Genomic DNA, 22521 nt, shown 5'->3' with positions numbered 1-22521 from the left:
TTAAAATATCAAGTAAAAGATGACATTTTACTCTACATTAATTATCACAGCTGGAATTCTTTGCTAATGTTGAAATCTTCAGTTGATGACAACAACGGACCCTGACATATTTATTACAAAAAAAAACATATGAGAATTGTGAAAAATAATCCAAAATTTTCATGAATGATATAACTAAGTACCTGTAAGACCTCTTGATTTACAGGCTTGGTTGATGCTATCATGCATATAATCCATCATACCTTGATAGCTTATCTTCTCATTTCTCTCTATTGATTATTTTATTGCATTTATCAATGTGATGCTCATGAATTCCTTGTCCGGTGAAAAAATCTGCTCTAACGATTGATATAGTTTATCCACCATAAAAAATCGGGACATATCTATATATTTCACTAACTCATGTCACGCACAGTTTATTATAAAATTAATAATTAAGAAAATAGGTTACATTTTTTTCGTTTTCTTTACGTTTAATAAAACTCGTGCCCAATCAAATAAGGGTGGGGAAAAATATATTGTAATAAGTGGAAAAGCACTAACTGTTGCATATTGATAATTTTCAGTTATTACTCATACAACAAGATTCCTTAGGTTTATCTCACATGCAAAAACCACACTAGTTATTGTTAGTTGCAACATTTCAAAGCTTCTTGAGCAACGAAACTTTTGTAAAACACAAAAATTAAACTCAATTAGTATAAATTTAATAAATCTCCAAAAAATCATATCGTATAGTTCCTAATTCTCAAATAAAACAATTTAGATAATAATAATTTTAATAAATTTAATTACTATCAAAATACATCATAGTGGAGCCATTTCCTTTTTTATCAATCGAAAACGGCCGAAAGTTCAAACTACTATAAATTATAATTGTACCTATCGTCGCAAACGCGAGGTAAGTCGAGAATAGTTCCAGCTTTGATGGTATGAAGTTTGACGCATGGGCGCCTAACGATGGCGTGGTTGATGTGGTTATCAACCTTGTTCTCAAAGCTCATGCTATATATACAATAACTAAATCAAATGCAGGTCATAAATTGACGAAAAAATTTTAAAATTTTGTTCGATTTGCCTACTTCCAAAATTAGTCAGAATAATAATGAAGCATGAATATACTCGCAATTACCTCACAACAGATTATAATTACTCCATCCGTCCGCCATTACTCGTCACCAGTTTCTTTTTTTATAGTCAATTACTAGTCACACTTTCTTTTTACTACTTTCGGTAATGCGCCACACATTTCACTAACTCATTCCCACTCACATTTTATTATAGTAAATAGGGCCCACATTTAACTTTTTTCAATAAACTTTTCATTACATTTTTTAAAATTCGTGACGAGACGAAGGGAGTATAATTACAGTTATACCTAGCCTCGTAAACGCGGGGTAAGTCGAGAATAGTTCCAACGTGGCCGGAATCAACGATGGCATGAAGCTTGACGCCCGTCACGAGCGGCTCAACGATGGCGCAGTTGATGAAGTTATCGGCGATCACCCCGTTCTCCTCGAAATCAACGGGGCAGATCGTTTCATCGATCTCATCGCCGGTCGCCTTCTCCTGCTTCCCGTGGCCAGTGAAATAGAAGAGGAGGGAATCCCCAGAGCGGATCCCCCTCACCAGCCACTGGAAGCCCTCCTCAATGTTCCTCCTGGTCGGAGGAGGACACCAGTCCTCCTCCGCCAGAATGAGCACGGATTCAGGTGAGAAGCTGAATTTGTAGAGCAGCAGCTCGCGCATCTTCCTCACGCCGAGGGCGCTGCGCTTCAGATCGTGCTTCTTGTAGCTCACTCCGCAGACGAGGGCCCGCCTCCCCGGGCAGGGCTTGTCGTGGAAGGAGGCGGCGTGTAGAAGGGCAGTCCCCAACGAAGCCTGCGGCAGAGGAGCTTTGCTCTGTTTCTTTCCTGGGATATGCGTTGGATCCATTCTTGACTGGCGGCGGCGGCGGCGGTGGTGCCACGTAAGATTTTTTCGCATTTATGAAGATGTACTGCGAGGAGGACGGTCGGAAAAATGTTGTAAACCGGCAATGCGTGCAGGTGATGGCTTCCATGGCGGATCCACGGGCAAATGCCCCGCCTCATATTTTCGAACCGATATATATATTATTCCCTCGGTCTCATCGAATATGATCTACTTTTCTTTTAAGATAATTTATTACAACCAAAATAACTCGTTAGTGATTTAAGATAATTTGTTACAACCAAAATAACTCGCTAGTGATAGAAACATTTATAAATTCTTGGCTCCCTCCATATATGGTGGGTTTAAATGTTGGGTTGTATGGAATTTGTAATAATGTATGCATATGAAGATATGGGTGTGGCCTTTGAATCAATTCTCATCTTGTTTAGATGATTCTGTTGCAAAGGGAGTACTACTCTTTCTTCTACTCTCTTCGTCCCACAATAAGAGGCACATTTTGTCATTTCAATCCGTCCAACAATAAAAGTCGCATTTCATTTTTACCATAAATAGTAAATAGGTCTCACATTTGACTAACTCACTTCACTCACATTCTATTATAAAATCAATATTAAAAAATGAGTTTCATATTCCACTGACTTTTCTAACCTACTTCCGTCCCAACTAAGTTGAGTCATATTCCTCTTTGAGATGTCCCAACTAAGTTGAGTCATTTCCTTTTTTTAATAAAAAACAAACATTCAATCACTCTTACTTTATTCCACTATCTAATTTACTCTCTTTGTATCTTTCCTACTTTATTCTCATCTCCTACTTTTCAACCCAATTTCTTAATTCATGTGCCCAAAAATTATGTCTCAATTTAGTTGGTACGAAAGGAGTACTATTTTTAAAGTTTTTAAAATATGTACCCACACAAAATGTGATTTTTATTGTGGAACAAAAGGATTATATCTATTTGTCCAAGGTAAACACGCGGCATGCCTATCCAGATGAATAGTCTTTTTCAACAATTTAAAAACTTTTAAATATTTTCTGACTTTCCAAACTACTATATGTCTTGACCGACGTACTTTGGTGGTGGCAAACGAATATACATATAGATTAAAGAATCATATTCTCTTTCTGATTAATTTTTAAGACAAGGTAGTTGTGACATTCCTTTACATGATGTCCATTATAAGAAATTCCAGGTTATCTTTAGATTGCTACCCATTTATTACAGATTACAAATGCAAGATTCAGATTTTCATTTTAGTTAGCAGTGGTAGTACAAATTAACAGCCAAAAGAATATTACTCAAGAAACTACCTGCTTCTCCTTGACACACCTATACACACAGATATACAATGGGAGACACAGTACAAGTACTAGCATATTATCCCTCATACCTTACAAGAACTCCGGGCTACCGTTTCCAGACCATCGCGTCCAGTACGACCATATAGATACACGTATCGAGAGGGAGCGATAGAACACTATACACGAGCTATTAGGGGGTTTCTACTTCGTGTCTGAACAGCTTAGGCATCCATGGGTTGCAGGAGGTAAGGTAGTTAGAGTTAGCAATGCGAATTTACATTCGGTGGCATGGACAAGTAGTCTCGTTCGTATACACTGCGACAATCGAATAACATCAGCTCCTCGACAACAGCATCTTTTGTCACATAACTTTGAGCCTCTCTCTTCAAAAGGAATGAATGTAACTGAAAAGAAACAAAAGACAAAGCAATCAACATTCGGAACTTCTCTCTACAAAGAGAGGGTACTAAGAGAGACAATATACAAGAAACTGGTTGAGCATACTCGAAATATTTAACTGTCGCAAGGGACGGAATAAACAACCCGTAATGGAAATATCTTACGTCCTGTAGCTTGATTTTAATAGCTCCGAGGATAAGGGGCAACGTCGTGTAAATAAGTAAATAGCGCAGGAAGATATGAGTTTTAGTGACTAAGATAACATATCCAAAAGTCAGAAGTTATGAGGATCCATCGAGAGACCACCATCAAAGTGCTCGGATATGTTGGCCTTGCACGTTGGACACATGTAACCTATAGAATCTGATAGAGTTTCCGATTCAATACCCTCGAGTCTGAACTCTGCTCTGCACCAAACACAGACAGTTAACTGATTTGCGTGTAGAGTATTCAGCATGATTTCCTCCTGACCGAATTTAACTGAAGGATCAAATTCATCTTCTATCCCGCTGTTACTATTCAAATTGATGGAGCCCCCTGGCAAAGAGGACAACTCTTGCCCATTCCCGAAACCGTACTTGAATGGCTCCATATCATCAAAACTGAGTTCTTCAAATGCAGTAACATTCTCAAGATTTTGATCATCCGCAGAAAATACATGTTCACCCTGCATATAAGCATAGTAGAAGAGTTAAGGGGGGTTCGTGTGATTATTTTAAAGCTAGAGCTGATCGGAGCTTTTCAAAAGCCCGTGATCATGTATGTGTTTCAATACATGGCTATTATAAGTAAGAGCAAGTGCAAGTTACTATAATCAGCTCTAATCTTTCGGATTTATAATCCCAAACTGTAACATCTCGTGGAACAGAGGTAAGGCGCAGAGAAACCAAATATTTTCACAAGCTAATATCGACACAAGCAACCAAATGATACCTTATTTGACACGGAATCAAAGGGTGGGAAGAACTGAAATGACTGAGTCAAGGGAGCCGAAGAAACTCCACCCTTAAAAATCTCTTCAACAGTAAGCCCAGGTGCATCTTGTAGATGATCTTCACTAGTCTTCAAGGACCTGTTTTCGTGATTGACTTCCAAGCTACTGTTTTCGTACTGCTGAGTCTCACATGACCTCACAGGCCCCGAGACACTTATGCAAGTGGGATCCGTCTTAATGTTCACATTCCATGCCTTATCATCATTCGGGATGCCATTGTCCTTTGTCGAAGCTTGGCTACCTTGATTCAAGTCATCGGGTACATTTATGTCGGCACTGCAATCCTCTGCCTGAATTTCAACAGGATCCGAAGTTGATTTTTCTTCATGACAACCCGATGCTGCCTGAGTTTCTTCCACTCTCAAAACTACACCAGAGTGATTTTCAGTGGTTTCTTCACCATTTGCATTATTTGAAGTTTCGAAAGTAGAATTATGAGCAATTTCAATCAAAGCATCCATCTTTGATGACCTTAAGGGCGCTCCGTCCAGCAATGCAGATTCAGCATTTATGGGGGTACCAACCGGAGCACCTAGTTCACCGGATTTTTTCCCAGGGTTCCTAACATGACTACCTACATGACCATTATAACTACGCCGTTCCTGAAAAACCTTGTGGCAGAATTGGCATTCATATTTTCCATCTTTGACAATCATACCCTCGCCAACAGTAGTCCCAAGTTTGTACCTTTTAGTAGTCTTGCGGTGGAATGAAAACAGATGCTGAAGATAAACATTCTTCTCATCAAATGTGAGTTTGCATTTGACACATTCAAAGACGTCCCGAACTTGAACTTCGGGGAGATTCTCTATGCCCATCAAGCAATCCTCATTCTCATGTGCACTGGATGAGTTTACACCTGCCGGTGCTACGATGGGACGCGGCATCTCATCTGTCTTGCCAACTGGACATGCAATCTGCTGCAGCTCTATTTAGTATCATTTCATAAAAATTTCCAAAAAGAATTCCAGGAAAGATGCAGAATAAGATATTTCCACATTTACCATTTGCTGATCTGCATCTTTATTGCTGAAATAGGATCTCAAAAAGGATGCCGCCTCAGCGCATGACAAAAATTGATGGCCGGTGGGGCTGGAAAAGAGAGACAGAAAAACCAAATCAGAAAATCATGATACCTTAAAACAATGATATAAGCACACCTGAACAATGTAAATATAGTGGTGTGGGAAAACAAACAAAACCACCATATTCCTATATATAGCAAGATTAAGAAACAGCAAAATTCTTGTTTTGGGTGATTTTTGAAAGGGAAGCACGGCAATGCTAATGGCGGATTTAAAGAGAAACACGCCATCTTTGATTGAACACGCCTTTCTCTTTAAAATCACCCAAAGCGAGAATTTTTCCACTAAGAAACCTCTTTTCCAATCATGTTTTCCTCAAGACATACAACACATCCTACCCAATTTGTCACTAATAAAGTATGGAAGCAAAACCAATATAAGGATCAAAGCCTAAACAGCCATCAGACAGAACAATTGACAATATAACAGCATGCAAGTCTCCATCTTCTCTTTAAACAAGCCAATTTTGGCATGTTTCCCTTTCTAAAATCACCCGAAACGAGAATCTTTCTATTACAGAACCTCATTTCAATCATGTTTTCCTCAAGACATACAACAGATCCTCACCCAATCTGTCACTAATAATAGTATGAAAGCAAAATCAAATAAGGATCAAAGCCTAAACAACCATAAGAAAGAACAATTGACAAAATATAAGGAACCTGCAATTACACATACATTACCTAATGTATCTCCGGCAATGCACAGAAACCCGGTAACCGCGTCGCCTAAGGCTGAGCAAGAGCTTCCAGCCAGCCGGCAGTGCATCTCCGAACAAGCCTGCATCAACATACTTCCTCTTCTTCCTCCTGCTACACCACTCTCCCTCCAACTCCCCCAAAACCCCCAAAATAGCCTCCTCAGTCTCCAAACCCGCCGTCCTCCGCTTCAATTCATCGCCGTACATCTCATCCCCCTTTTCCCCCAATTCCGCGATATCCACAATTTCACCTTTCCCATTCACTCGCTGCAGTTCCAGATTCTCCAAATTCTCGCCTCTCCTCGCCCTATTTCGCTTCAATTTCACATTCTCCTGTAACCCTAGAAACCCTAACTCCGCCGCCGCAGCTTTCGGTGAATCCTGCGGCAACGGCGGGGGCGGGGGATTGTGATCGCCTTTGAGGAAGTGTTTGAGGAAGTTGACAATTGAGTGAGTCACGGGATCGGAGGAGTGTTGGGGGAAGCTGTGGGGCTGGTGGAGGAGAGGGAGCCGCGAATGGGAGCGGTGGCAGAGGCGGGAGTAGGTCTGGCGGAGGCTGCCGGCGGACTCGTTGAACACCGATCGGTTGAGCTGCGGGGAGACGACGTCGTCGCTCCGCCGCGCGGAGACGGAGCACAGGGAAATGGCTTGCAATTCCGACTGCGAGAGCAGGCTGATGTCGACGCGAGCCAGGTCTTCCGCCCTGATCGCGGCGGGGCCATGGGAGGGCGGAGGCGGCGGTGGATTGACGGCGCCGAGGCTCGCCATTTGCATGCGGCGGACACGCAGTGGAGGTGAAAGTGTGTGAAACGGAGTGGCGGTGATGACCGGTAAAGTGAGGTGGCAGCGTTGCAGAAGAGGTGTATTTTGCGGATTGTCCGTAAGAGCATCGGTAACGCTAGTGGCCGGGCCGCAAATCGCGAGTCCCGGCCCGTCCCATGCGTTACACGGAGGCGAGTCACGGCCCAGGCCGCTCCCGGGGCCGCGTTCCCGGCCTGGTGAGCATCCCGCGGCCCGGCCCGGCCTAGGGTTACACGGTGCGGGACGGGCCGCAAACCCCCAAAATGTATTTTTTTTTTTTTTTTTTTGTCCATTTATACCCATTTCTTCAATATTCTTCCACCAATTTCTCCATTTCTATCCTCTAAATTATTTCAATATTTTTTCTAGGACGTGTAATTTTTATTTTTTAGGATTTAATATTTTTTTTTTAGGATTTGTAATTTTTTTTCTCTAGGATTTGTATTTTTTTTCTAGGATTTGTAATTTTCTTTTTTCGACTGAACAATGTATTTTCCCGGTTTGAATTGTTCAACGTATTGCATTTACGAATAAAATAGGTTGAAGTTGTGAATAGTGTCATTTATTAGTTGCGGCCCGGGCAGCAACCTGCAGGGTTACAGCAGTTGGGGCCTGGGCCGCAACTGTAGAGGAATGATGACGTGGAGGGGACTTGGGGCCGGAAATGGGGACGGGGTTAATGATGCCCTAATAGACATGCATTTCTATTCTCAACTAGTGGCGACGTACGGGCATTTTTGGAATTAAATTACATTTTTAACTAATTGTATTGCTGCAACATCTTCAAAAGTCGAATTTATTGAATATGCAATTAAGCTTCACCAAATATAGTATAGTTCATAGGTGCTCATAGACATAGTTGAGAATTTGGCTACTATGGAAAATTGCACAAGAGCATCTCGGCGTCCCGGCGTGCCGGACGTCCACCATTAGGCGTAAATCCGTCGGACGCGGACGTCGCTTGCAGACACCAGAGTTCCGCGGCTTTCCGACGACGTCCGTCGGGACGTCCGCCATTGCGGTGTCACAACAGACGTCCCGATTTTTAATTTTTAAAAAAAACTCTATATATACAACTCGTTGAACTTCATTTCATTCGCCGACATGCGCCAAAGACAAGCCCATATTCGACTCCAGAACGATATAATTGAAGAGCTATGGACGCGGAGGGGTCGTCGTTGATATTTATAATGTAATTTGTTTAGCAATTTTTTTGTTGAAATGTATTTTTTTTATTTAATGAAATTATCATTGCACTTTCTCTGTCCGTATTCGTGACGAAATTTTAATTCTATAAATTGTTTAATTTGATGAATTTGATGAATTTGTGAATTTTTATTATTGTGGATGTCCGTCGAGATGTCCTTGATGATGTCCACAATTGTGCAATGAGACGTCCTTATGACGTGACATGAGGTGTTTTTGGAAAGTCTATCGGGATGTCCGCCTGGACATCCGTCCCACTGCGGATGCTCTAAAGTTGTGAAATCTAGAATGTGAAGAATGGAATAGCATAAATAATTTTTCATCAAATAACAAAATATATTCAAGTTTTATGTAGAGACAATTGCAGTTTCACTAAAAATCATCAACATACTAAAGTAAGATGTGATTCACATATAACTTAAGAACTTCCTCAATTCCTATTTTAGTTTTAAACATGCATTCATTTAACTATACTATATAATCTCGCATTAGCAAATGTATATAATTTCAGTAATATCTAAATTTGGGAATAGGTTGAAAATAGCCAAAATATGTGTATTTCAACGGATGAGATCAATGAACTTTAAAATTAAGCATTTTGAGTTGGTGCTGATCCACGAATACGATTCGGCATCTCCTTCCCAATAGGAATAGTTATGGTACTTCGTTAGAGTCATTCATTGTTAGTACCAAAGCTAATCGTTGTACTGTGTAGTAATTTCAATTTGTTCCTACCAGTTATATTTTCTAGACACGCCACGCCACGCCATTCCATTATATTCTGCCCCCAATTTTAAGGTATATTCAATTGATTATCCAAAACAAAAACAAAAACAAAAACAAAAAAACGAAAGGAACTTAATAGATTTACGTGTCTATGAGTTTGCGCGTCACAATTGCATCCATCTTATGTGGTCGGAAATCGTAGCTTGTCCCTTTCCGAATCCGACTCATCACACTTGCAGTCTTCAGCTCCAATCCCACTCCCAATTCCATTACACCAAATTACAATTCGGAAGCAAATGGGAGTGATGAGCGCCGCCGCTTCCTCCACCGCCCTCACATCAACCATCTTCGGCAACCAAACCCCGCGCAACCGCCGATGGACGGAAATCTCCCTCCACCCGCCGCCCAAGCTGAGGGTCCTCGCCGCCGCCTCCCCCACCGGCAAGGAGAAGAGGAGAAAAAACAAGCGGAAGCCGGTCCAAACAGTGGAGTCTCCTCCTCCTCCGCCGCCGCCGCCGCCGGCGGAAGACGACGCGACGGCGGCGATAAAGAGCCGGCTGGAGGAGGTGAATCCGGTGGGATTGGGGCGGAAGTCGAGGCAGATATTCGATGAGGTGTGGCGGAAATTCTCTGGGCTCGGGCAGATTTCGAGGACCACGAGGAAGGACGACGAGGAGGCAGCGCTGCTCATAAGGGAGGGTGGGCCCATGTGCGAGTTCGCGGTGCCGGGGGCACAGAACACCACCGTGCTCGTTGTCGGCGCGACTAGCCGCGTTGGTCGCCTTGTTATCAGGAAGCTTATGCTTAGGGGCTACACCGTTAAGGTACATTTCCATAGTTAATGATAATGATTTCAAGAAAAAATAACTAAATTCATTGATTTTAGTTATATATACTCTCCCCTCTCCTAAAAATAGAGGGGGAATTGATAAATTAAGATATACTAGTCGGAAAGAAAAAATAATTGAAGTATTGGTAGTGAAAATGTGACCTAGCTCATAAGGGAAAAAACTTGGCAAATACTTCATCCCTGACAATAGACAAATTTTTAAATGATACGAGTTTTAATGTGCAATTGGCAAAGTATGATGGCGATGAGAAAAAGTGAGAGAGAAAGGAAAAATGTAGTGGACGTAGTGTTATTGGATTGTTGGGGTCCCCAATATTAGTGGGCTGTAATTGGTTAAAAACTTTCCATATTTAGAATTGGCTTAATTTTGAAAGGACGACCCGAAATGGTAAAACTAGTCTATTTTTTTAGGACCAGAGGAAGTATAGAGCTGGACTAATTTTATAGGATGAACCAAAATGAGAAAAATGAGACTATTATTTAGAGACAAGAGAGTATTTTTAAATAATTTATGACAGATAAAAATTAGAAGGAAAGTAGGATTGGAGTATGGAAAAATAGAGCACATTTGCCATTTTTGGTTGTCCAAGAAAAATAGAGTACATTTAAAAAAAGAAAGTTTTCAACAACTTCTTTCTTACTTTTTTCCCTTCTCTTTTACTAATAATATGGAACCCACATTCCAGTAACACTACTTCTCTCTTACTTTTTTTCTCTTTTCTCTTACTTTACCAATTCCACATTAAAATCTGTGTCATTCACAATGTGTCATATTTTTCGTGGACGGAGGGAATATTAAATGAGGAGTAGTATGAAATTAGACCTTTTCCAAAGTGCTTGTTTATTGTATATCTTATGATTGCTGTCATAATTTAGAGGGTGATCATATATAGGATGATAAATTTTGATGGCCAGGCTTTAGTGAGGAAGGCTGATAAAGAAGTGGAGGACATGCTTCCGACTTCCGTCGAGATTGTGACCGGGGACGTTGGCGAGCCTTCCACGATGCAAGCTGCTGTCGAAGGCTGCAACAAGATCATCTACTGTGCCACAGCCCGCTCCTCCATCACCGGTGATCTCAACAGAGTTGATCACCTCGGTGTCTATAATCTCACCAAAGCATTCCAGGTTTGAAACGCGCGATTTTCTGTTATTTGAAATGTATCGTAGTTTGATTTTGTTTGAACTCCCTCGAATTGAAGGACTACAACAATCAGCTGGCACAGCTACGAGCCGGAAAAAGCAGCAAAAGCAAGCTATTGATAACGAAGTTCAAGTCCGAAGATTCGTTGAATGGATGGGAGGTACGTCTGGGAACTTATTTTCAAGACGTTGTTGCTGCGAAGTATGATGGAGGAATGGATGCTAAGTTCGAGTTCACTGAGAACGGAGATGCAACTTTCTCAGGTATCATATTATCATCAGATGAAAAATTAGCCCTGTTCGTTATTCCTTTTATGTGTTTCCTTACACCATTTGTCGTAATTGAAACAGGATATGTCTTCACGAGAGGAGGCTATGTTGATTTAACGACGAGGCTCTCACTTCCTCTGGGATGTACCCTTGACAGGTATTGAACATTACATAGATCAAATGGTTCTGCTGATATATTGGTTTACGGTCCTTACATCTTCTCGTTGCCTTATTTAGGTATGAAGGTCTCGTGTTCTCTGTTGGTGGGAATGGAAGGTCGTACGTTGTGATTCTTGAAGCCGGCCCTTTGGCCGACACTTCACAGAGTACAATGTACTTCGCCAGGATTAGCACAAAAGTCGGCTTTTGCAGGGTGAGTTTGAAGTGTGCACATCTTCGGACAACCAAGTTTACAATATGTTTGAATTGTTTCTAATCCGACCAGGTTAGGGTGCCGTTTTCGTCGTTTAGACCTGTGAAGCCGGAAGATCCTCCACTGGATCCGTTCCTTGTGCATACATTGACCATTCGTTTTGAGCCTAGGCGACAGGTGTCCTTCAAATTATCACGTTCTTAGGTTTCGTTTTAGCTCATGCACGCAATGTAGGTTCTGAAACGTTGGACGAGTTTAGGTAACGCCGATTTTTTATTGCAGAGAACTGTTGAAGGACCTGTCGGAGGAAAACAAGACTTGAGAAGCTTCCAGTTGATTTTGGAATATATTAAAGCTCTGCCTGTAAGTCCAGTTATAAGATTTCGAGTGTATTGCGACGCGACCTTTAAATTTATGTTTATATATCTATAACTTGTTTTTCTAAACTATCTACTAGTACTAAATTATGATATGCAAATCTGATTCATTTTATCAGTCCAATATTTGTATGATCAAACATAGGAAATAGCATAGAATTCTTCTACGTTGCATAATCGAAGGTGTACTTCTGCGTTTACAAGTTATTTTCTCTTTACGTGGAATGGTTGATCGTTAAACCACGATTCGTGAACTTGTTACATCAAAGTGAGAATGCAGAAAAATGGAAACAAGTGACAAAAGTTGTTTATCAGCAAAGCCTCTTTATGCTCTCAGTTCCTAACTAAATCTCGTTTTAATTCCTGAATGCGTTCTGATTATTGCAGACGGGCCAAGAAACGGATTTCATCTTAGTTTCGTGTACGGGATCAGGAATAGAACCGACAAGACGAGAGCAAGTTCTGAAGGCTAAGAAGGTTCTCCTCCATCACATCCCTCGTTTTAGGTCGTATTTTCTAGCCTCGTCATTCATCAACCCTTTATTTGGAAATTTTGTAGGCCGGGGAAGATTCACTCAGACGATCAGGCCTTGGATACACAATTATCCGCCCTGGTCCCCTCGTGGTAAAGTTTTTACAACACCAACTACTTAAACTTCGCCTCTAGATTAAGAAGCTAATCTCTTTATTTATTGCATTTGCACTTCATCATAAATGTATTTTTTCAGGAAGAACCCGGTGGCCAACGAGCTCTGATCTTCGATCAAGGCAACCGAATATCTCAGGTTAGACCACATTTTTTTATACTTAAAAAAAATGTTTGCTTAAGCCCTTTTATCGGAATCTTGTGGCGTATACGTATGTAGGGAATAAGCTGTGCAGACGTTGCTGATATATGCGTAAAAGCATTGCATGACGCAACAGCAAGAAACAAGAGCTTCGACGTAAGAATCCTTTCCTTCTACGCATATACCAAGCCGGATTGAGTTGTGTGGCTTATATACTATATTTCCGTCCTACTTAACTTATCAGGTGTGCTATGAGTATGTCGCGGAGCCTGGGAAGGAACTCTACGAGCTGGTAATGACCGACTTCACGTACATACTCGATATTTCAATATAGAAAGAAAAAAAAAACTTGTGTTAGATCGTCAGATATATCAAAATCAGTCAAGTAGTACTTGGTTCTTGATCCGAACTCATGTCTGATGTTTCGTGGTAGGTTGCGCACTTGCCCGATAAAGCGAATAACTATCTATCGCCGGCGCTTTCGGCTCTTGAGAAGAATACTTGATATATTCATACATACACACATGCTCTTGATGTGTCCATTTTTTCTTTGTGCTAATTTTTGTGTTGTTTGAGGGTATATATATATTTGTAATATAGGTGTTGAATGCCATAAGAATTCGACTATGTTCCATCATTTCTCAAGCAATGTGTACAAAATCCACTTTGTTATGACAATTACTCTATATTAAATACTACTCCCTTTGTTTCACCATAGTTGAGACGAAACTTTTCGGCACGGAGTTTAAGAAATGGAGGTTGAGTGTGTTGAATAAATAGATAAAATAAGTAAGAGAGAGAAAAAGGTGGTGAGAATAAAGTAGAAAATGAATAAAGTAAAGAGAAAAAAGTAAGAGAGAGTAAAGTAAGAAAGAGAAAATAATTACTATATATGGAAATGACTTAACTGTGAAGAAATTTCTCGAAATGAAAAAATGACTCAACTATAAAGAAACGGAGGGAGTATTATGTAAAAAAATTATGGCAATCGCCTCTATGTGCACACCCGGCCTTAGCCCAGCCCAGCCCAGCCCAGCCCAATCTCAGCCCGAAGCCGGGAAAAGGGGGTTAAGGGATAAAGTGAAATACAGAAATTAAGACATACTCCTATTGTATTAAAAAATTTATTTAGAGCAATTGGAAAAATAAAAAAATAGAGCAATTGGAAAAATAAAAAAATATGGGGTGAGAGAGGCTCGAACTCTCGACCTCAGGATTACTCAGAAGCTATGAGACCTACGCGCTAGCGAACTGCGCCACCACCCCTTGTTGACTATAGTTTCCTATTTATATATTAATACTAAAAACAATTTCCATCGTCGAGATTAGAGAATAAGAACCCCTAATTAAACTAGTTGAAATATACTTAAAAAATTGACTGAGAACGTTAATATTTAAGTGCAAATTAGTTTTTAATTAATATCGTAATAGTATTGTTCATAAGCTTAACCATATTGTAATTGAAGTCACTTTAGCTATTCATGAAAAAATGAGGATCGTGTCACATTTATGGAGTACTATATGTTACTTATTATAATGTCTGTCTTGGGACAACTTCTTTTTTTTTCATTTTTTAATTCATGATAATATTATAATGAAGATGGGATCTTAATTCAGTCTTTAGATCACGAAATAGAGGGAATATATATTGTCATTATAAAGAGAGGAACTATTGTTACACTTTTGCTTAAAATATGTTTAAATAAACAAATAGTTTTACTCATTTAACTCGTTTCTTTGAAAGCCATTATGCGAATAAACAAATAGTGTTACAAAAAATAGTTAACAGCATCCGTAGTGGGTCGGATGTATTGAATAATTTAATTAAATTAGTATTTTGAATAATTTAATTAAATTAAATATGACCAAAATAATATTTGTATATTGAATAATATAATTAAATTAAATTGAAATATTAAGTTTGTATCTGAATTTAATTTCTTAATAATTCGAATTTTTTACTGTATTTTACTTGGATTTGTTTTTCAAATCCAAAAATCCAAATTATACTATATAATATAAAATTTTATTCGAAATATATATTTTATTTGAATTTTTTTAAATATTTCTAACCTAATATATATGATAATTAACTTATTTCAAAATTTAAATTTTTTTGATAATTCTACTTGTTCAGGTTAATTAGTTGTAAAAATTTTGGATTTATATTTCGAATCAGTTTGGATTTTCATTCTCTCATGATTCATTTATTTGATCATGATTCATTCTCTCATGATTCATATTTTATTTGAATATTTTTTTAAATATTTCTAACCCCAAAAATTCATACTAAATCTAAATGATCACCCGAACGAATCATGCCAAACATAAACCCTAATTAACATTATCATAAAAATTGATGCAAAATATTTGTGTATAGTACTTCCGCAACTAATAAAATCGATATAAAATACTAAAAACTAAATATCCTCTTAATTAAACTATTTACAAAATCAAATTATAAAATTGAAGAATTATGCATTAATAAACCACGAACAAAAATCAATTAAATCTATTATACTACTCCCACTACATAAATGGGACACCAGAAAGTAGGACGGATACAACTTAAAATTAGGCACAAAATACATGTGTATTAGATGGAATAATCCATTATTTATTTTTTGGTAGGCTAGTAACGTATGGATAGAACTTATACTATTAGGCAAAAAAAAAAACTTAAATTAGAAAAAAAAAAACTTAATCCGTGTTTGGTGCACTTTTCTAGTAATGCCGAAATAGAATAATTATGATGTTTGGAATTTAATTTCCACTCAAGTGAAGATAAATTAGACGAGGAAGTTTATTTAGTTGATAAGAGTCATCCCATCAACATGCTGTAGATTTGAAATCTGCATTGAGTAAAAAGGAATGAAAGAAGTTTTTAATTATAATGGTAAAATTATAATTTTACAATGTAAATTCAAAAAGTCATAAAATCATGTTGGACGTCTTCCTCTTAATCATAAAATCATAAATATCCAGACACATTATCACGTCAATCAAGTTATAAAAATCTACATTTTTCTTTTTTTTTAATAAGACGTGACCAATTTTTTTTCCATCTACGCGCATTTAGTTATTTTCTGCACTAATTATTTGTAGTCACTTCTCATGAAACTTACATCAAGAAATTGCACAAAGAGATAAAAGACTAAGGCCATCCACAACGCTGTCTCTATACCGTCTCTTAAACCGTCTCTTAACTACTATTTGAGCACTATTTGAGGGCCCCACTGTCCTTTTTTCCTCCATCTCTTAACTAAGAGACGGAACCTGCAACGCTCCGTCTCTTAACCGTCTCTATACCGTCTCTTAATTACTATTCATTCAATTTAATTTATAATTTTTTTTAAAACCCAATTCAATTTAAACAAACACACTTTATTAAAATTAAAACAATATTACAACTTAACATTAAAAAAAATGAAGACATAATTAAAATTCTAAAAAAATAAAAATGACATAATTTAATCTTCTCCGCCAAAGTTTTCCCAAATGTGCTCAATTAGATCCTCTTGGAGTTGGGTGTGGGCGCTAGAGTCGTGTGTCCTTGCCCGAATAGCCAACCGTTCTTGTATAGATGGATGCGCTCCACTTCGCGGCGGACTACTTGCGGTTGAGCTTCCGGGGGATTCGGGGTTGAACCAATTTCCGGCATCGGGTCCTTCGTCTCGGACAATCATGTTGTGCAAGATTATGCACGTATACATGATGTCGACCATGCTCTCCATGAACCACGAACGAGCCGGGGCTTTGATGATGTTGAAGCGCGCTTGGAGAACCCCGAACGCCCTCTCCACATCCTTGCGCGCAGCCTCCTGCTTCTGCGCAAAAAGAGCCTGCTTTGGGTTCGCTGGCCTGCCGCACGTCTTCACGAAGGTCGGCCACTTCGGGTAGATGCCGTCGGCGAGATAGTACCCCATTTTATACCGCCGGTTGTTGGCGACGAAGTTGATGGCCGGCGCTTTACCATCCAAAACTTCGGTAAAGAGGTCGGACTGTTGGAGCACGTTTACGTCGTTGTTCGAGCCAGGGACCCCGAAGTACGCGTGCCAGATCCAAAGTCGGTAGTCGGCAACGGCCTCGAGTACAACGGTTGGGTGGGTGCCTTTGTGGCCGCTCGTGTAGGAACCCCTCCAAGCCACCGGGCAATTCTTCCATTGCCAGTGCATGCAATCGACACTGCCAAGCATCCCGGGGAATCCGTGCACTTGTTCGTGCAGGTTGAGGAGGAACTGACAATCCTCCGTGGTTGGCCTCCGGAGAAATTCGTCACTGAAGGCTGCCCGGACGCCTCTGCAGAAGTTGAGCAAGCACAAGCGCCCAGTGCTGTCTCCGATGTGCAGGTATTCGTCGAATATGTCGGCCGTTTGTCCAGTCGCAAGCTGCCGGATGGCTGCAGTACATTTCTGCAGCGTCGTGTGGCTGGGACGACCGACCGCGTCGAACCCTTCTCGGAAGAACTCCTCCCTGGCCGTCAAAGTATTCGCTATGTGGAGAAATAGCGGTTTCCGCATGCGAAAACGGCGACGGAAATAGGTATCTCCCCAAATCGGGTTATCGCAGAAGTAGTCGCGTACTAACCGTGCGGCGGCTTCCTCCCGGTTCCGATTGATGTACTTCCGGGAGCGTCGTGGGGGTGGTGCGGCTTCCTCCGCCTCTCGTCGTCGATCTTCTTCGAGTGATTGTTCCATTAATTGGCGCATTTGCTCAAAAGGATCCATTTGTTTGAGTTGATTGAAGATGGAAATTGGAGTGATAGAGAGGATTTGAGAGGAATAGATGTGTGTTTGTGTTTGAAATGAGTATGAAATAGAATTATTTATAGAGTAAAAAAATTAAAAATTTAAAAAATGAAAATAAATATTTAACGGTAATATTACTGTTTGAAAAAAAAAATTTTTTTTATTAAAAATCGATTTTTTTTTAAAAAAAATGAATTATTGCGTCATCAGTGACGACGCCCACTCGCGGGCCAGCGAGTGGGCGTCACGCACGCATGGGGACGTGCCACGTGTCTCGGGCGCGTGGCGAGACAGCTCGTCTCGTGTCTCTCCGAGACGAGCTACGCGACGAGACGGTCGCGAGCTGGAGACGAGATGGCCGCTGCAATGCGTCTCGCGGGGGTCTCGTCTCTCCGAGACGAGACGCGAGCCCGGCGCGAGACGCGTTGTGGATGGTCTAAGACAATTTTCCAACTTTAACTTTGGCATAAAAGTAATGTTGAACATGAGAAACCACAAATGTTAATCAAGAAGTCCAAGTTCCGGTGAGACGAGCCGCCAACCTCCGCGGCTGCGTGCGCCTTTCGCTTCCACTCCAACGCCTTCTTCCTCATCTCCTCCCCCTTCTCCCCCTCCATCAAAACCTTCAGACCATCCACAATGCCGCCCAGCCGAGCGCCGGCGTTGGGCGGTTCGCTGGGCGGTCTATTGCAGTCGCCCAGCGGGCGAATGGAGAGAGAAACCGCGCAGCGCTGGGCGGTCGCGTGGCGCTGGGCGGTGCGCTGGGCGATCCACTCGGCGCTACAATAGCTCCGAGCGGATCGCCCAGCGCACCGCCTAGCGCTAAATTTAAATTTTTTTTTCCGAAACACTATATATACGCGTTTTGCTCGTCATTTTCATTCGCACCACTTATTTTAAGGAGTACTCTCTCTATCTTAATTTCTGTACAAGAGCAACAACGCGAAATGAGTAACGCTGGTGGTGGTAGTGGTGGTAGCGGAGGGGATGCTGATGAGTACGAACGTCGAATGGCCGAAGCGTTGGACGCCTATACGACCAACGCGATAAACCAATGGATGGAAAGGGCCTTGCAGCCGGCGATACCTCGACCTCCCCCAGTGGTCCACCGCCGCAGTGTGATTGATCGGGATCACGTAGCTGCACATCAGCGCCTATACGAAGACTACTTCGCACAGGAGCCTCGGTTCAACGCCAACCTTTTCAGGCGTCGTTTTAAGATGAGCAAGGACCTGTTTATGCGTATTGTCAACGCATTGGAGTCTCGATATCTGTATTTCCGCTTCAGGCACGATGCGGCTGGCAGACCCGGCCACACACCTATTCAAAAGTGCACTGCGGCAATCCGGCAGTTGGCCTACGGAGGCGCGGCAGACATGTGGGACGAGTATCTCCACATCGGTGAGACGACTGCCCTGCAATGTCTGAAGAATTTCTATCTGGGAGTGATAGAAGTATTCGGTGATCAGTATCTCCGAACGCCTACCCCCGAAGACTGCCAAGATCTGTTGTGGATGCACGGGAGTCAGCATGGGTTCCCGGGTATGTTTGGCAGCATAGATTGTATGCATTGGGAGTGGAAGAACTGTCCTGCAGCCTGGAAGGGGTTCTACACGTCCGGCTACAAGGGAAAGAATCCCACGATGATCCTGGAGGCCGTAGCTGATTACCGGCTTTGGATTTGGCACGCGTATTTTGGGATAGCTGGTTCGAACAACGACCTCAACGTCCTCAACTCGTCGCCACTTTTCAACGAGCAGTGCCAGGGCGTCGGTCCGGCCATCAGTTTTGTCGCCAACGGCAACCAACATGATATGGGCTACTACTTGGCGAATGGGATATACCCTAGGTGGCCCGTCTTTGTGAAGACGATCCGATGCCTAGGAGATGAGAAGAAGGCCTACTTTGCGGCACGACAGGAGTCGGCGCGCAAGGACGTGGAGCGCGCATTTGGTGTGCTCCAGTCTCGATGGGCGGCAATTAAGGGTCCAACACGTTTGTGGAATGTCCAATGCATTGCTTATATAATGTACGCTTGTATTATCATGCACAACATGATTGTCGAAGATGAAGGTGGCGAACTGACCAATTGGGTCAACGACGATAATGAAGCCGGTCCAAGCCACGACGTGGCCGCCCTCAACGTACGGAGTGGGGTACCTCAAGATGAAGCCGGCCTCCTACAAGCACATGCCGACATGCGCCAAACGACGGCTCATATTCGACTCCAAAAGGATTTAATTGAAGAGTTATGGGCGCGGAGGATTGACCGCCGTTAGTTTTTTTTAATTATGTAAATTTTTTTAATTAATGTACTTTTTAAATTTTATTAATATTAGTGAATTTTCTTGTTTTTGTGTCGTAAATTTAATTCCGTATATTGTGTGATTGTTAATTATTTCATTTTGTATATATTTATTAATAGTGATGTGGATAGTATGTGGCTAGGCTATGACTGAGCTATTGCTGGGCTATTTGCTTGTTTTGATGATGTGGCAGGAGGATTTTTAGTGCTGATGATGTGGCAGTAGCTGGGCTATTGCTGGGCTATTCCTATTGTGGATGGCCTCACTGGCTCCGCCACTTTCTCTCTCGTCACCTCCCCCTTATCTCGAACCCCACCTCCCAGTCCGTGCATGCATACCTACCAAAGCGGTCACAAAAATTTATTTACGTATATATTCTAGGTGCTTTTATACAATAATTCACATAAAATACAGTATAAAAATGAAAAATTGTTATATTAAAAAAAGATTAATAACCATTCAAATTGTGAAGTTGGTCAAATTCTGATCAATCAGAATATTAAAACACAAAGTTTCAATTATTCTCAATTGATCGGGGCAAATGTGTATGGTGATATTACATACCTACAATTAGTCTGCTGCTCCGCGAAAAACGGCCAGCAGATCATCGGCACGCCCTCCGATAGTGCGTCAGAAACCCCCCAACCGCCGGGTGCGCCAGCACCCGCTCCTGTGCGCACCACCCCACCATCTCCCCCTCCAACCTCCTCCACGTACCCCTCCGGCACCACCGCATTCTCGCCGGAGACCAAATCCGGCAGGATAATCCACAAAAAGCTCTGTCTACTATTCGCCAGGCCCACGCGAACTCCGCCATCTGCTCCGGCGACAGCACCGTGATGCTCCCGAAGTTCACGTAGAGCACCGAGCCCGGCGCCCGCCCGTCCAGCCACTCGATCGAGCCGTCGTCCTCCTTCCACAGACTCGACCCGATCGCCCGGACCTCCGCGGCCCCACCTCCTTCTCACTGAAAATGAGTGGATTGTATTCTTCGTAATCAATAACCGACTAACTGAAAATTCACTTCTAATTTAATAGTCCAACGTAACTAATTAACTCAATGGTCCATAGAATTGAATCATATATAGCATCATAGTTCTATTTTCAATTTTGTGTTATCTTTATAAATTTCAAAACAAGAACGAATTTTTCGTGTTATAATTGATCAACGTTTTCTATTTTTACGAGTAAAATAATATGTAGTTGTAAATAGTGCAATTTAATATTTATGGTCTGGATAAGGCATGCAGGGTTGTGGGAGTTGTAGCCTGGCCCGGAAAATAAGGGGAATGATAACGTGAAGGGGACTTAAGAAATGTAAAGGAAAAATAGTAAAAAATGATAGTGAAATGATAGTGAAATGTGTGGAGACTCCTTAAGTGGGACAGATGGAGTGTTAAAATGACAAATTTTGAGGGGACACTAAATCTCATATCTAGAATGTCGTCTTCCAATGTTGTTTACAATTTCTTTCTAAAATGAAAAGGAAAATTGAAAGATGGCCACTAACTTATTACTCCATAAATTATTATATCAAATTTATAGAAATTCATACAAAATTGTCCTTAGAAATCTTGGTATTACCTTATACATAGTTTCAATTCGAAACAGCGTTATATTATGCTGTATGCCACGAGCCCACATCTAGTAGTATAAACAAGTGTATCAAGTAAAAGTAAAATTATTTAAATTACATTTAAATAAAAGTTGGATATAATATATTGGAAGTAATTTGGTCCCATTTGCCCTCGTGATTATGATGATTCGATCATTCGACTGGTAGAAAACATCTACCCACTAAAACACATTTTATGTTCAATATAAAATGTTCAATAAATGTTATGAGAGAACTTTAAAAGTTTTGATGTGATTATGGCTTTGCTCTGTGTTTGGGCTCAAATGTAGACTATTCTTATGGGCCCAATTTTTGGACATGTTTCTTCGTAGAATAATATGTTATGTGTCAAAAATTTGGTTGGTCAACTTATACAACATTAATATACATCTCGAATATTTAAAATTCAAAGTATTGGTATTAAATGTAGCCCTAGCTGCTCTATCGTTCGTCAATTTATACAACATTAATATACATCTTGATTATGTAGCCCTAGCTGCTCTATCGTTCGTCAAGCGTATTGGTATTAAATGTATAAAGATAATTGGTCACCAAAATACCTTATAATCCAGGTTTGATAACATATCTCCGTCGTAAGAATAACATCATATTCGAGCTTAGAATATAGTGCGTTGCACGGGCACGAACACGCTCCGGATTTGAGTACAACGTTGTTGATGCCCTTATGACAATTTTCTACTATATAGTAAGTATTATACTTGTTGATTTTTGAAGTTCAAAATAATATTCCTACCATTAAATACTCGAAAATAAGTAAAAATAAAAATTAAAAATAATAGAGTAGGTTGGCCCACCCAACTTGACCAGCCAATCAGAAAGTCTTATCCCAATCCAATAGTGGGAAACGAACTGTCCGTTCTTGTCAAATTTTGCAGTTGAAAA

The 22521-nt window shown here is 40.9% G+C and overlaps 3 protein-coding genes across 3 annotated transcripts; 1 reads left to right on the top strand and 2 right to left on the bottom strand.

Annotated features, from left to right (window-relative positions):
• Positions 1 to 44: 44 nt before the first annotated feature.
• Positions 45 to 1986, bottom strand: LOC121757908 (metacaspase-1-like). The gene is made up of 3 exons (XM_042153363.1): positions 1379 to 1986; positions 897 to 1005; positions 45 to 101 (listed from the first exon to the last, which is right to left on the bottom strand). Exons 1-3 carry the CDS (start codon positions 1984 to 1986, stop codon positions 45 to 47), a joined length of 774 nt encoding a protein of 257 aa, XP_042009297.1.
• Positions 1987 to 3166: 1180 nt separating this feature from the next.
• On the bottom strand, positions 3167 to 7301 carry LOC121756901. Its single transcript, XM_042152324.1, has 5 exons — positions 6399 to 7301; positions 5635 to 5722; positions 4570 to 5550; positions 3904 to 4303; positions 3167 to 3641 (listed from the first exon to the last, which is right to left on the bottom strand). The coding sequence occupies exons 1-4, from the start codon at positions 7187 to 7189 to the stop codon at positions 3911 to 3913; spliced, it is 2253 nt and encodes a 750-aa protein (XP_042008258.1). The 5' UTR covers positions 7190 to 7301; the 3' UTR covers positions 3167 to 3641; positions 3904 to 3910.
• Positions 7302 to 9282: 1981 nt separating this feature from the next.
• On the top strand, positions 9283 to 13661 carry LOC121759009 (protein HIGH CHLOROPHYLL FLUORESCENCE PHENOTYPE 173, chloroplastic-like). Its single transcript, XM_042154496.1, has 13 exons — positions 9283 to 9972; positions 10914 to 11126; positions 11201 to 11405; positions 11493 to 11568; positions 11649 to 11784; positions 11857 to 11961; positions 12067 to 12147; positions 12549 to 12638; positions 12721 to 12786; positions 12890 to 12946; positions 13028 to 13105; positions 13194 to 13241; positions 13383 to 13661. Exons 1-13 carry the CDS (start codon positions 9445 to 9447, stop codon positions 13452 to 13454), a joined length of 1755 nt encoding a protein of 584 aa, XP_042010430.1. The 5' UTR covers positions 9283 to 9444; the 3' UTR covers positions 13455 to 13661.
• Positions 13662 to 22521: the final 8860 nt, after the last annotated feature.

This window comes from Salvia splendens, chromosome 12 (assembly GCF_004379255.2).
Source record: "Salvia splendens isolate huo1 chromosome 12, SspV2, whole genome shotgun sequence".
Taxonomy (NCBI): Eukaryota; Viridiplantae; Streptophyta; class Magnoliopsida; order Lamiales; family Lamiaceae; genus Salvia; species Salvia splendens.
Note: the sequence above shows the minus strand (reverse complement) of the source record. Positions and strands in the feature narration are given on the sequence as shown.

Coding starts and splice junctions, on each gene's coding strand:
- LOC121757908 (XM_042153363.1), bottom strand. CDS start 1,986: ATGCGAAAAAATCTTACGTGGCACCACCGCCGCCGCCGCCGCCAGTCA. Junction 1,006..1,378: donor CCCCGCGTTTACGAGGCTAG/GTATAACTGTAA, acceptor TTGTATATATAG/CATGAGCTTTGAGAACAAGG. Junction 102..896: donor CTATTCTCGACTTACCTCGC/GTTTGCGACGAT, acceptor TAAATATGTCAG/GGTCCGTTGTTGTCATCAAC.
- LOC121756901 (XM_042152324.1), bottom strand. CDS start 7,189: ATGCAAATGGCGAGCCTCGGCGCCGTCAATCCACCGCCGCCTCCGCCC. Junction 5,723..6,398: donor CATTGCCGGAGATACATTAG/GTAATGTATGTG, acceptor TCTCTTTTCCAG/CCCCACCGGCCATCAATTTT. Junction 4,304..4,569: donor TTGATTCCGTGTCAAATAAG/GTATCATTTGGT, acceptor GCTTATATGCAG/GGTGAACATGTATTTTCTGC.
- LOC121759009 (XM_042154496.1), top strand. CDS start 9,445: ATGGGAGTGATGAGCGCCGCCGCTTCCTCCACCGCCCTCACATCAACC. Junction 11,127..11,200: donor ATCTCACCAAAGCATTCCAG/GTTTGAAACGCG, acceptor CTCGAATTGAAG/GACTACAACAATCAGCTGGC. Junction 12,787..12,889: donor TCCGCCCTGGTCCCCTCGTG/GTAAAGTTTTTA, acceptor GTATTTTTTCAG/GAAGAACCCGGTGGCCAACG.